The sequence below is a fragment of the Neoarius graeffei genome, chromosome 6, assembly GCF_027579695.1.
Source record: "Neoarius graeffei isolate fNeoGra1 chromosome 6, fNeoGra1.pri, whole genome shotgun sequence".
Taxonomy (NCBI): Eukaryota; Metazoa; Chordata; class Actinopteri; order Siluriformes; family Ariidae; genus Neoarius; species Neoarius graeffei.
In genome coordinates this window covers 89889019-89901308 of record NC_083574.1, presented here as the reverse complement: position 1 = coordinate 89901308, position 12290 = coordinate 89889019, and the positions used below count along the sequence as shown (strand labels likewise).

Sequence of the window (12290 nt, the reverse complement as noted above, 5' to 3'; positions counted from 1 at the left end):
GTATTCAATCCAGATCGTGTCAGCTCCGGTGCTGTGTAAACATTCAGAATACGCGGATACGCTGTGCTGAGCTCTAGCTGGCGTCTCATTGGACAACGTCACTGTGACATCCACCTTCCTGATTCGCTGGCGTTGGTCATGTGATGCGACTGCTGAAAAACGGCGTGGACTTCCGCCTTGTATCACCTTTCATTAAAGAGTATAAAAGTATGAAAATACTGCAAGGCTTGCCATCCTTCCACTTGCAAGTAGTAAGTGATATGCGCTGGGATCACACACACAGCGGCTCAGTCCCGAATCGTGGCTTGTGCACTTCACTCGCGCGCTGTGTGAGCTGCGCAGGGCCGGAGTGCGCACCCTCCAGAGGGCACTCGCTGTTCAGGGCGGAGTGATTTGGAGCGCAGGATGCCTGCGGAGCCGAGCGTATCTGTGTATTGGTGTTGCTGTGTGCACGCAAATAGTGTATTGGTGTTGCTGTGTGCACACTAATCGTTTTAAAAACGTTAATCTGATGATCCGCTGATACGGTCTAATGTAAACATGGGCTCAGAATGAAGTCCTTCTGCAAAATCTTCTAAATGACTAACAACTGTTGATACTACACTATTGGCCACACCACTACCATGGAGTCTAGAAATAATTGCAGCACAAATGTCTTTCGTGTTGTCACTGATACACTGATCACATCCACTGTTTTCAGAACACCCAGCACTTTGCATGACAATGTTTCCTCCAATAGGATCTTGTGAAATGACAGAATCAGGTTCAAACAACTCTTCTGTTGCTGCCTCATCACCGTGACATAAAACATTACAATGGCCAGTATTTAAATGTTTCTTCAAACCTGCATATGTACTGAACTGACGCCGACAGGCATCCTGGGAACAAAACAATTTGAACTTGGTGCTTGGGTAAAAACTGTGTCCTATCCGCAAGTGGCTTATTAAAGCCTGACTGGTGGTATGTAAGGCTTGACAGATAAAACACTTATACATTGTCATTTAAAATCTTGGCACGCAACTCACGGACACGTGGTGACTCTTCTGTGGAGGTTACATCGATGTTGAATACAGTGGTCTGTACAAAGGTGTACAGATGGACCAGAGACTCAGCATACGACAGGTTGAAGACGTAGTGGCATTTGAAAAGTTCATCAAAAGCACTCAGGGAGCTGCTGGCATGGCATGGAATGAGCTGTTTGTCAACGGCGATGTAGTAGGTGTCGATCTTGTTGCGGGCACGGCCAACCGCAAGGATGACTGGCTGCTTTCCTTCTTTCTCTTGTAGATGTTCATCTATGCTGCTGCATGACTGCAAAACACATAATAAAAAACAAAACAAGACCATCTCGAGTGACTTATCTGGTTCTGACATGACTATTGGTTTCCCTAGTAACACAGAACGTTAATGTACCGTTAGCCTATGGTTCTCTAAAGGTTTGTTAGAACGTAACCAACAACTAACATTTAGAGAACGTTTCCTCATGGTTATGCATAAACCTAACGAAGCCAAACGTCCCCGAAACGTTGAGGTAACTAACCAACTGAAACGTTATCATTTGGTTACACTATAACCTCCACACAACGTTATGTTTGGTTGTTTTTTTGTTGTTCTGAGAACTATACTATCTGCTTTTCCTGATGCTGGCTAAATTATCTTTTAATCTTTTATTTCAACCTCTTTTGTACTTGTAGCCTATTTTTTTTTGCCATAGTAAACTGTCACATATAACTTTCCTTTTGTTATGCATTGTTATGTCATGCCATTTTGGTTTGGAATCCAACCCTCACACATTGAAAACACCATATGGTCAACAGAAATGTGTGCATACTAGGCCAGATAAATAGGCTAGTCTATGTTGAGTTGTGAGATATATTGCAAGGAAATTTTAACAAAAATAGGCGACAAACCCATGTACATTCCTGAGTAATGTGTTTTGACTGTCTAAAGCAGTGGTTGCCAACCTTTTTTGGCCTGGGACCCCATTTTTACATCACCAATTTTGACCCCATACACATTTTTTAGATTTTATAGAGATTGCACAGTGTCACATATTCTATATTTTGATCAGCAGCCTAGCCTTCAGTTATGTGGATGTTTTCTTTTCAAAGCTGATATATAGCATTTTATTTGTAATATATAACATAATTAGTTGAACATTTTTATTTTCAGTATTTTCCTTCTATTGGTTATTTCAGGCGACTCCAATTCAATTCCAGGAGACCCCATTAAGAACGAAGGAAAGGAAGCATTTTGAGTGTTAAATGTAAAAGATATTTTACTGGGCAAGAAGGGAATGGTGAAAGCAAAAATGGACAGGTTAAATGTTTTTCTAGTTAGTGCAATGTGGGCAGAGTGTGGCTGATTTGCAGAAATAAACTTATAGGCTAAATTTGTTTGGATTGTAAGTGGTGATGTTTTTTGTGGAATTCAAGTGATCTGTAATGAGCAGGCTGCAGCATATATCATATGAAGAGGGTGAACATGGTTTGGCAATGGGTCGTTGTGACTTGGTGCACAGTCTTGTGTGGTGCAAATTGGCTCCTGATAATATGGCAGAGCAGCAACAAAAGTTTGACCTTTAAGTTGTGGTCACACATTTCGCCCTCAAAACATGCTGCATTACAATAATGCCTACATTTTCTGATGCACATACTTCTGGTACATTATCCCTATTGTTGCCCCAACTACATTTTCTCATGCACATACTTCTGGTACTATTGTTGCCCCAACTCACTCACACCCAGCTCCATTGATCAACTTATTTGTACTTTGTCCCAACAACAACCAAATCCACCCTGTACCACTAACAAAATCTGCTGCAATACAAAAATCCACTTCTCTTCTCCTCTTATTTTCTAAAAATAAAAGTCCAGCTAGGTAGCTTCGATGCATCATCATCCTGCACATTACCCAGAATTCTCTGTGCTTTCAAACAGCTCTAAGGCAAATAACAAAATGGCGGACTTAATGGATGCTACGATAGCCCTTTTATTTAGCTATTTGAAAATTTCACCGAGTCTCCTTGTTGGATTTAGAACTACCAGCGCCAGTGTACATTATCTGGATTTACAGTACGTGCGATCAGGTAATGTGTTATTTTATTCTGTATAAATGTGAATAGTATTCACCTAGCAGTTAGCTGCTATGCGTGCAACCATCTCCGGTCACATTATACGAAGTGAATCGTTGTTGGTATCTCTAAAACACGTCTTTTCCAGTCTCCCATCTGACAAAGAACTTGTACATAATTCTTTCACCTTTGTTGTGATTTAGCACGCTGATATAATGCTATGTAGCATACCTTAGCATGGCTAACGCCATAGCGCCGAGGTTACGCATGATTACCCCATATCGATATACATGTCGTGTAGGTGACGGTGTTCTCTGTTAAAATGTCTGTGTATTTGTGCCTCAGAACGGCGGCATAACAGCAGTACGGATTTCCCCATGTATTATTTGACGAAATATAGTATGTTGGTGGATAAAACCTCAAGTGAGGGCCTACTTTTGTAGGCTGCAAAGATCAGCAACACGTTTACTGCAGTACTCTGTTAGCCTAGCTCACTCAAACCACATTGCTTAGAGTTTAGAATATAGCACGAGACAAGCACTGTAGTTCAGAGGTTGCACAGAAAACGTAACGTAACTTTTACTGTCTGTTGAAAAACAACACTTTGTTGGTGTGAAGGGTTGTCATAAAAGTTAATAATCATCATGTATTAAATCCAATGGATAAGGGAATCTGAACTCTAAAATAAGTAACTTATTTTATAGTTCAGATTCCCTTATCCATTGGATTTGTTCCCATGGGGTCTACAGGAAGAAACGAGACCTAGCCACTGTAAGTTGTTGATTGGTCAGGTTGCCTGACGCAACGGCATGTGACGCAAAACGAACACTCCTCATTGGCTGGACAGATGGATAAGAGGACGTAGGTGCGTGTAGTAAAGTCACTACCCGGAACTTGGATTTGGAAGCAAACGTCTCTGTTGGAAGTACTGAAGCCTGCTTCTGTTCAAGTACTCTACTTTCGAAAAGGTAATTTGTGATTTCTTTCTGGTTGTGGTTATACCTTAAAGGAGAATTCCGTCTGTTTTGCAAATATGTCTCAAACGTTTGTGGTCAAGGAAAGTTGCTAATGATGCCTTTGTTTTCACAGATGAGTTCACAGACAATGCTATTGAGGTTGTGCCATCTTCATGGCTTGGACACACTTCTGAGGTACGAGTCTTTTTTTTTTTTTGTCGATACATAGCAAATATGTATGCTTACATATATGCCTATATACTTTTGATAGCATATATGCTTATTTTTATATATATATATATATATATATATATATATATATATATATATATATATATATATATAAAAAATATATATAGGGTGCGATTTGTCAAAAAACCAGAAGGGGGGATTTTTTTTTTTTTTTTTTTAATCATGAAACGTCACAAAATTAAGGTAACAATAGGCTAACAGCTCAGTAACATCCGATGATATCAAATGAATAACACTAAATGAAAACGAACACTAAACCAGAGATAGTAAATTCATCTTCCTATCTCTCTGACTAAATACACGAACACTAACACAACAAAGTTCGCATTGCTTGTCGCGTTGCTGTGATGTTTCTCTCCCTCCGGATTAAATGGACAGTGACTCGAAAATCACTAAAATACATGAATACTAAATGAACAGTTTGCTCTGATGGCGCAGTTCATGTGGCCTTTTCTGCTTTCCCGTCGGTGCGCTATCCGCCGCGTTTCGCCCTTCTTTAATCCACATTTCTGCGAATTTCTCAGCAGGGAAGGAACGCACGTCTGGCCCATTGACAGCGAGGAAAAGAAGGCTGTCAGTGTGGATACATTCATTCTGTTGCGCTCATCAGTAAGGATGTGATTCATGGCGCTAAATCCACGTTCACACTCTGATTATCTACAATATATCTATTTGCTGGGGATGTTCGTAGGGTTGCCAACTTTCTCATATCCAAATGAGGGACACTTTGTTCCGGGTGCGGACAAGTACCGGTACAGGCCCTGTACATGCACCCCAGCGCCCCAAAATAGTTACAGTACCGATTCGCCTTTAGGTGAGGGTTTCAAATGTAGGCCACTACAAATTCATTTCTAAAATAGAGCTTTTAAAAATTAATAGACCAATTAATGGATATTTTTAAGTAACTTAATGCAAAATAACAAACAATTCTAATATTATTGTCTCATTTTTCTATTTTAAACTTTGGCCAAATAATTCATCAGGCCATATTTATGAAGGCAATGTCAAACTGAAAAAGTATTTGCTGTAGCTGTAAAACCCTGATATTTGCTTAATTGTCCATTTGAAAACCCTAAGAACCTTCTGCAATGCTTCATAGCAGAAGAAGAAGAGAGAAAGACATCACAAAGGCAGGAGTGAGGCAGAAAAGCTCCCCTACTATAGGCTGAGGTCTATCCTGTTTCGGAAGGTTTTTTTTTTTTAAGCTATCTGCTATCCTTATCGAACAGTTAGGCTGTATCCACTGGCTGCACCATCTGCTCTAGTTTAATTTGATGCCTATTTTGTCAGTATAGCTTAAAAATTCAGGATATGGCAACAGTGAATGGTTTTAAATCGCAGATGACCGCGACTCGCGGTAATAGCGCTTCTCACGGCAATTACGCAATTTACACCACAGCATTGGAGTGAGGGGCAGGATCTGTACCTGACGGGACAAATTAAAATTACCCCAAAAAATGGGATGTCCCGCCCAATACGGGAAGGTTGGCAACCCTAGACGTTCATGAACGTCAAAGCTGCCACTTCAGGTCATTTTGAAAGTGAGTGCAATGTAGACCATAGAAAACTGTCTCACAACATGCCTGTCATGTCAACTTTTTTTTTGGTTTGTTTGTTTTATTGACGGGGTTGTCCCCGAGGATTTTTTTCAGCAGAGATAAAAGCCAGAGGGGGGGATGATCCCCACCATCCCCCCCAGCAAATCGCACTATATTATATATATATATATATATATATATATATATATATATATATATATATATATATATATATAATATAAAATTTATTTTTTATATATATATAAATTTATTTTTTATATAAAAATTTATTTTTATATATATATATATATATATATATATATATATATATATATATATATATATATATTTTAGCATGGCATGGTCTGCTACTGGACGACACACAATGTGCGATTGCATGTTGTGAAGTGCCGAGCACCAAATACAACTTGGGCCAAACATCCCGTTAAGAAAACCTGGTACGAAACAGGTGAGCTATCGCTGCTATGCACTACATAGAATATACTGAATTGTTCTCTCTATGGCAGCACTTTTTTTTTTTTTTTTTTTTTTTTTGTGCTACTGACTAAAAGTCATTTTCCATAGATTCATACGCCAAAGCTGAACAGAAGTGTTTGCAATTGATGGAGTCCTCAAGTGTTGAGACAGAGGATGATGTGAACACTTTTGCAATAAGGCAGCGTAAGTGCCCAAGGAGGTTTGTCTCCGAATCTTCTGATGGTAAGCTCTCTTCACTAATGACAACATTAGTTACTCAATTCAGTGTTCATTTTCAAGTAATTTACAAGAAATTTACATTGCACATTGTATGGTCTTTCCTTCCAGATGATTCTGCTCCAGTGGTAGCAGCAACCAAGAAGCAACCCAAGACTCGGACTGTGGCTGGAAGCCCTGTGTGTAAGTTAACAGTTCCCAAATCATCATTCATAGCTTGGAGCTAACATTCATGATGAATAACCGGTGTATATTACGTGACTGATCTGATGTTTGTGTGCTCTTTTCAGGTCAGCAGGACCCAATGCCCTTACCACCACAATGTAAGTGTTTTTCAATTTATTTGTAAATGTCTAATGTATTATCATAGGTTCTTCTTTTGCGAATACCATGTATAAGACACCCCCCCCCCCAATAAATGACTTAACATCCATATGCACCATCTTTTCAGGGTCAACACCAGCTGGGACTGGAGCCAGTCCTCACCACCCTAGCCCAAGTCCTGTTGACCCTGTTCAAGGTACAGTTGCTTTCAAGTTCCCATTTACAGATGTTGGAATACAAAGTCATGAACAGGAAAACTAACATTTTCTTTTTGAAAACTTCAGCCAGCAGCCAGGCACTACACCCAATTCAGTCAACCAGGCACCTCCAAGAATCACTGGAAACCTCTTTTGACTCTGTTCAAGGTACAGTTGCTTTCAAGTTCCCATTTACAGATGTTGGAATACAAAATCATGAACAGGAAAACTAATATTTTCTTTTTGAAAACTTCAGCCAGCAGCCGGGCACTTCATGACGGACAGGGTGTCTCGGCTATCGCAGCCATGTTTGAGAGAAGTAAGTACTTTTATACACACTAACTAGTTCACTCACTCAGGAAAGTACATTATAAATTACAACTTCCATCACATTTGTCCCCATAGTCACAGAGGCCCACATGAGTCGCTTGATGCGGAGGCTCGAGGCTAGGTTTGACAAGATCGAGTCATTGGTGGAGACCAACGCCCCGACACACACGCCTCAACTCCAGCAAGATGTGGTGTTGGCTAAACCATGCAGCATGGTGATGGAGCCGCTGGAGTTGGATAGGAGTCTGGAACAACCAGACAAGAGGAACAAGATGGTAATTCTATCTATCTATCGATCGATCGATCGATTGTATAAGCTCGCTACAGTAATTTTCATTGTATAATTATTTTTATTTTTTTACAGCAACATTTTCTTGAAACTGTCAGAGGGGCAGGTTTAGGGGCAGCCATTCACCGTATGCTACGCCGAGCGGCAAATAATGAGGTACTCGCCCAGTACAGCTTGCGGGGCAGACGGGCCAAAATGTCCTTTGATGACCTCATTCTGTGCAAGATTATAAAGGGTAAGTGTTTATATATTGATCACATCACTTTTATGCCATGCTTGACTGACTAGGTTTTGATGTGTAACTTTCCTTTATTTTGCCTTCTAGCTGCATGTGTCAAAAAATTTCCTGGCCATACGGAAGCTGAAGTGGAGGAATGCCTTGGGCAGACTCTAAAATTTGCACCACACAGACGGTATACTTCTGCTCTCTAATTTGGTGCAATCACAGAAATTTCGTGGTTGGTAGTAGGGTGGTTTATCATGCTTTTGTGGACATGTGCTCATTGTTCTTGTTTTTAAACATTTTGTTCCTTTTTCTTTTCAGATCAGCTGGTCAGCAGCAACGGATGGACAATTGAATTGTGAACAGTGATTTTTATTCTATTTTTTGTGAAGTGATTTTTTTTTTTAATTCTATTTTGTTATTGAATGCACAGTTACACTTTAAAAAACTGTTCTATTTTATTCTGTTTTGAATGTGTTTTATTGAATGCACCGTTTCAGAAACTTTTCTATTTTATTCTGTTTTGTATATATGATTGTTTTATTGAATGCACTGTTACACTTTCAGAAACTTTTCTATTTTATTTTTTATTTTCAAACATTTTTTTTATTCAAATTTGTTATTGATATTTTATCTCATTAAACTTTCAAGACCTGCCAAATTTGCCTGTTCATTCATCACTGAGTTTTCTCATGTAGATATGCTAGCAGTTGTGTTGATGTTGCTAATTAGTTGAAAGCAAAATCTAACCAAAACATAACATTCTACAACGTCAGGGGGACGTTAGGCTAACATTCAGGGAACCAAACATGCAACCAGCAAGGTTAGGGGAAGGGCAGGGGAAGGTTGTTGTTGTAACCAACAGGAAACGTTTGGGCAACGTCAGAAAAACTTTCCATGGCAACCACGTGGCAACCAAGTGGCAACCAAACCTAACGTATATGCACCGTATAGGCAACCAAAGGCGTACGTGCCCAGAACGTTCTGGGAACATAAAATTGTTACTAGGGTTGAGATCATGTTCCCTACTAGGTCATTCCTCACAAACACGAGTATGTCTGGTACATTTTACAAGGAATTTACCTTGTGGAAGAGCACCATTTTATCAGCTGCATCACTTGGGCTGATCTTGGTCCTCTTTTTGAGTCCAGCTGTGGGAGGCAAAAGATGAAGTAGCAGCAGCAGAGTAGCCATGTCACTGTCCCAGTCTATCAGAGAAAAAAAGTCTGTGATTAACATATGAACAGAAAACATTAAACAAGTATAACTTATACTGTACAAACACTACGTGCAAGCTTATAATCATTCTTTGGGTGTCTCTCAGCCGCTTTTAACAGACAGCACAGATCAGTTGATTGAGTCAGCTGGGTGGCTTCTTTGATGATCTTTAACTTGAATGTTGTGTCCCACTTGTTAAGCAACTTGGAACTTGTTTCAATACCAAACAGCAGGGTGAAGTCTAGATTTACCTGTTAATCACACAAATGATAACATAATGAGCCAAGGTTTGGTATTGCTTATGCTGCATCTGCTTACACACTATGTGATTGAACAAAATTCTCAAAACCACACAAACAGGATACATTCAATAAAGCTAAGGCTGAAATATGAAATATCACAAATTAAAATGAAAGAAATGTTCTACTCACAAGTCCTTTGACATCCAGAAAGCGTGGGAAAGTTTTGAAGACATCAGCGCTTCTTTCTGGGTCATGCACCAAGTCCTGTCGATATTGAAACGTCATCTTCATTTTCTCCAGCACACTTGCTTCTTCAGGGGTGTGAATAAGAAACGAAATGGCCTCGCTGCAGTCATCACCATCAAGCTGCTCGGGCAGTGTTGGTGCCTTCCTTCTCCGTTTCGGCCCTTGGTCTTTAGGCAGTGACGGCTCCTGTGCTGGCCTCCTCCCTGTAGCCCTGTTCATTGACTTCAGACGCCACGCCAAATATCCGGTGCCTTTCTCAGCATCATAAAAATGCTCCTGCAACAAATGAAAGAACATTGAAATAGTCTTGCATCAGGCACGGCAAAAGGAAACAAAAGTATAATCACTTATATAAAAGCAGGCCATTATCTCTATGATTCTTCTGCATTTTCAAATAGAAGTTCATAGCATACTCCAGTTTCAAATGAGTGTCTTGCTTCAGTTGCTATTAATAAAAATCAGCAATAATCATCCTATCAGTTGTATTAGCTACCTTCCAATGAAAACCATTTTTTTTCTCACCATCACTGCAAAACTTACATAGCCTTTAGATGAGAATGGATCCTTCAGTGCAGGAAAAAGTGTAACAATTCCTAGCGCGTATTTCTCCCTCTGCTGGCGGGTGGGAATATGTCTATAGTGAAAAGACAAGAAATTCACTTAGTACTGACGGGTGGGATAATATTGTTGCACAAATCTATGCCCTTCACAAAGTTCATTTTGCTAGGTCTTACCCATGTCTCTCAGTCATATGACTTTCCAATATGTTGACAAGCTGCCTCCTGGTGTGGTGCTTCAGTGAGTTTTCTGATCTATACTCCTCAAGAATATCCTCTCCTCCAGATTTCCCAAGCAAGGCATTTTTGACCATCTGCTTACACAGAATAAGCAAAAGTAGTTATCATTATTAAACAACATTATACCATGTAAATTATCAAGCACCAAATGACAGTACTCATAAAATGTTACCTCTTTTGCAGTGTCTGACAGAGGCGTCTTCACCGCAGAGGGACTACCTTCTATGCTTGACCTACTACGGCCTGTAGGAATGCCTTTATCTCTGAGGTCGCTGTCGCTTGATGAAAGGGACAGGGTGTCCGTGAGAGAAGATGAAGTATCTGAAGTAGAAGGTGTTGAATGGTCTAAAGGAGAGAAAACTGTACAATAGATCCTTTAATTAATATTTGGCAGTATCCATTTTGACATGAGATGTTGTGGTAGCGTTCCAATTTCTTAACAATTCTCAGTAGTGTACCGTACATCAATTCCTATGCAATGAAGTACTGAAAATTTAGCTAAATTTTATGTTGTCAGTTCAATGCCAGCTGCATCACGGAGCAAAAACACTGCACACTGTTATCTACGTAGTCTTCATTACCAGCACAAGACTAATACCTTCATCTGAAGTTTTTTCACGGACTGTCAAGCATACATCTGGATTGGACTCCAATAATTCAGTGATAATGTCTTCATCAACTGCTGTGTCCGTATCATCGAACACGTCAAGTTCAGTGGCGTCAGGAAGGCCAAACTTCTCTTTGACTGTAGGAAAGAGAAACAATGACTGATCTTATCTATCTATATACATGTAGCTTCAAATAACCCTACATTGCCATCCTTGTATACAATGGTATTGTTATCTTCGTGAGACACCGTTGTTATTAACTGGGATGATTTTTTTCCTTTCCTAAAATCACCCAAATATGCAACAACAATGTCTTTGGAATGACATACCGACAGAAAAAAAAAACAACTATTGAGAGTAACAGACTCAGGTATCATGTCTTATGGCATCAATCATCAAGCTCTTACCTTTACTGATGAAGTCTTCATAGGTGATACCTGAGTGCCAACTGACATACCGTACTTCTTCACATTCCGATACTTTACTTTCAGTAGCATGGTCTCCCAAAACTGCACCTGTAATATATTTAGAAATGCAAAATAGATAACGATTTTGAAGTGAAAGGGAAGAAACATTTGCAGTACACAGCTTTTCACATTTTAGAAAATACCCATTCATTGAATCAATACATTTTAATCCAATTAAGCTTTTCATTTCTCCTTACCTAAAAGGAGACACAAAGTGTAGAGTTGTCTACGCTGAGCTATGAAATGAGGCTCAAATAAGCTAACAGAAGTTTTATTAAGACTGTTTATGTCAGGATATGGACAACGTTGTTGTAGTATACCAACTCACTATCACTTAGTAAGCGTCCAGACGTTACCGCGGCAGTAAGAGGCAATTTGATTTACTCTTATGTGATATTAGCTCACCTATTAGCTGGATGTAACATTAAATGGCCCCTTAGCAGCTGTAAGTAACAAAGGTGGGGAGCAATGGAAATCTTCAACTAAAATCGTTTCTCAGAACGAATTATAAGTGTCACCTAATCAACGCGACTTCTGAATCTGATTGTGGCAGCGGGGGCGTGGTCAAGCGCCGGTCTGTGACAGGAGGGCGGAGTTGGGGAAGGTAAGTGGCAGAATCGCTTCACCTGAGTGTAATTAACCTGTGTTTTGTGTGTGTTCTCCCCAGTAAACCGCCCTACTTAAGGAGGGAAAGGGAGAGCGGAAGGGGGCTTCTTCGCCGGCAGAGCCGACAGTGTGTGTGTCTCTGCCTGCTTAGTTTAAAATATTGCTAGACTGAAAAGTTCGGCAATAAAGCCTTGTGAGAACCTTGATCTC

General features: G+C 39.9%; 2 protein-coding genes across 3 annotated transcripts; one reads left to right on the top strand and one right to left on the bottom strand.

The window, feature by feature from the left end:
• Positions 1-987: 987 nt before the first annotated feature.
• On the bottom strand, positions 988-11504 carry LOC132888359 (uncharacterized). Its single transcript, XM_060924416.1, has 8 exons — positions 11465-11504; positions 10998-11144; positions 10605-10744; positions 10337-10476; positions 10143-10236; positions 9197-9365; positions 8980-9041; positions 988-1311 (listed from the first exon to the last, which is right to left on the bottom strand). Exons 1-8 carry the CDS (start codon positions 11502-11504, stop codon positions 988-990), a joined length of 1116 nt encoding a protein of 371 aa, XP_060780399.1.
• Positions 3061-8292, top strand: LOC132887545 (uncharacterized). Of its 2 annotated transcripts, XM_060923012.1 has the most exons (13): positions 3061-3088; positions 3823-4041; positions 4163-4224; positions 6174-6288; positions 6405-6539; positions 6645-6716; positions 6824-6856; positions 6985-7053; positions 7311-7373; positions 7460-7659; positions 7749-7908; positions 7999-8086; positions 8218-8292. In XM_060923012.1, exons 4-13 carry the CDS (start codon positions 6180-6182, stop codon positions 8249-8251), a joined length of 963 nt encoding a protein of 320 aa, XP_060778995.1. In that variant the 5' UTR covers positions 3061-3088; positions 3823-4041; positions 4163-4224; positions 6174-6179; the 3' UTR covers positions 8252-8292. The 2 variants fall into 2 exon arrangements, with proteins under 2 accessions (XP_060778995.1, XP_060778994.1); XM_060923011.1 differs by lacking the exon at positions 3061-3088 and having other exon boundaries at positions 3783-4041.
• Positions 11505-12290: the final 786 nt, after the last annotated feature.

Bases quoted from the DNA above. Each gene is read 5' to 3' on its own strand.
- LOC132887545 (XM_060923012.1), top strand. From the start codon at position 6,180: ATGGTCTGCTACTGGACGACACACAATGTGCGATTGCATGTTGTGAAG. The intron at 6,289-6,404 runs GTGAGCTATCGC...CATTTTCCATAG, and splicing joins GAAAACCTGGTACGAAACAG to ATTCATACGCCAAAGCTGAA. The intron at 6,717-6,823 runs GTAAGTTAACAG...TGCTCTTTTCAG, and splicing joins TGTGGCTGGAAGCCCTGTGT to GTCAGCAGGACCCAATGCCC.
- LOC132888359 (XM_060924416.1), bottom strand. From the start codon at position 11,504: ATGCTACTGAAAGTAAAGTATCGGAATGTGAAGAAGTACG. The intron at 9,366-10,142 runs GTAAGTTTTGCA...TGTGATTAACAG, and splicing joins CATTCTCATCTAAAGGCTAT to GTAAATCTAGACTTCACCCT. The intron at 9,042-9,196 runs ATAAGCTTGCAC...CCACAGCTGGAC, and splicing joins GAGACACCCAAAGAATGATT to TCAAAAAGAGGACCAAGATC.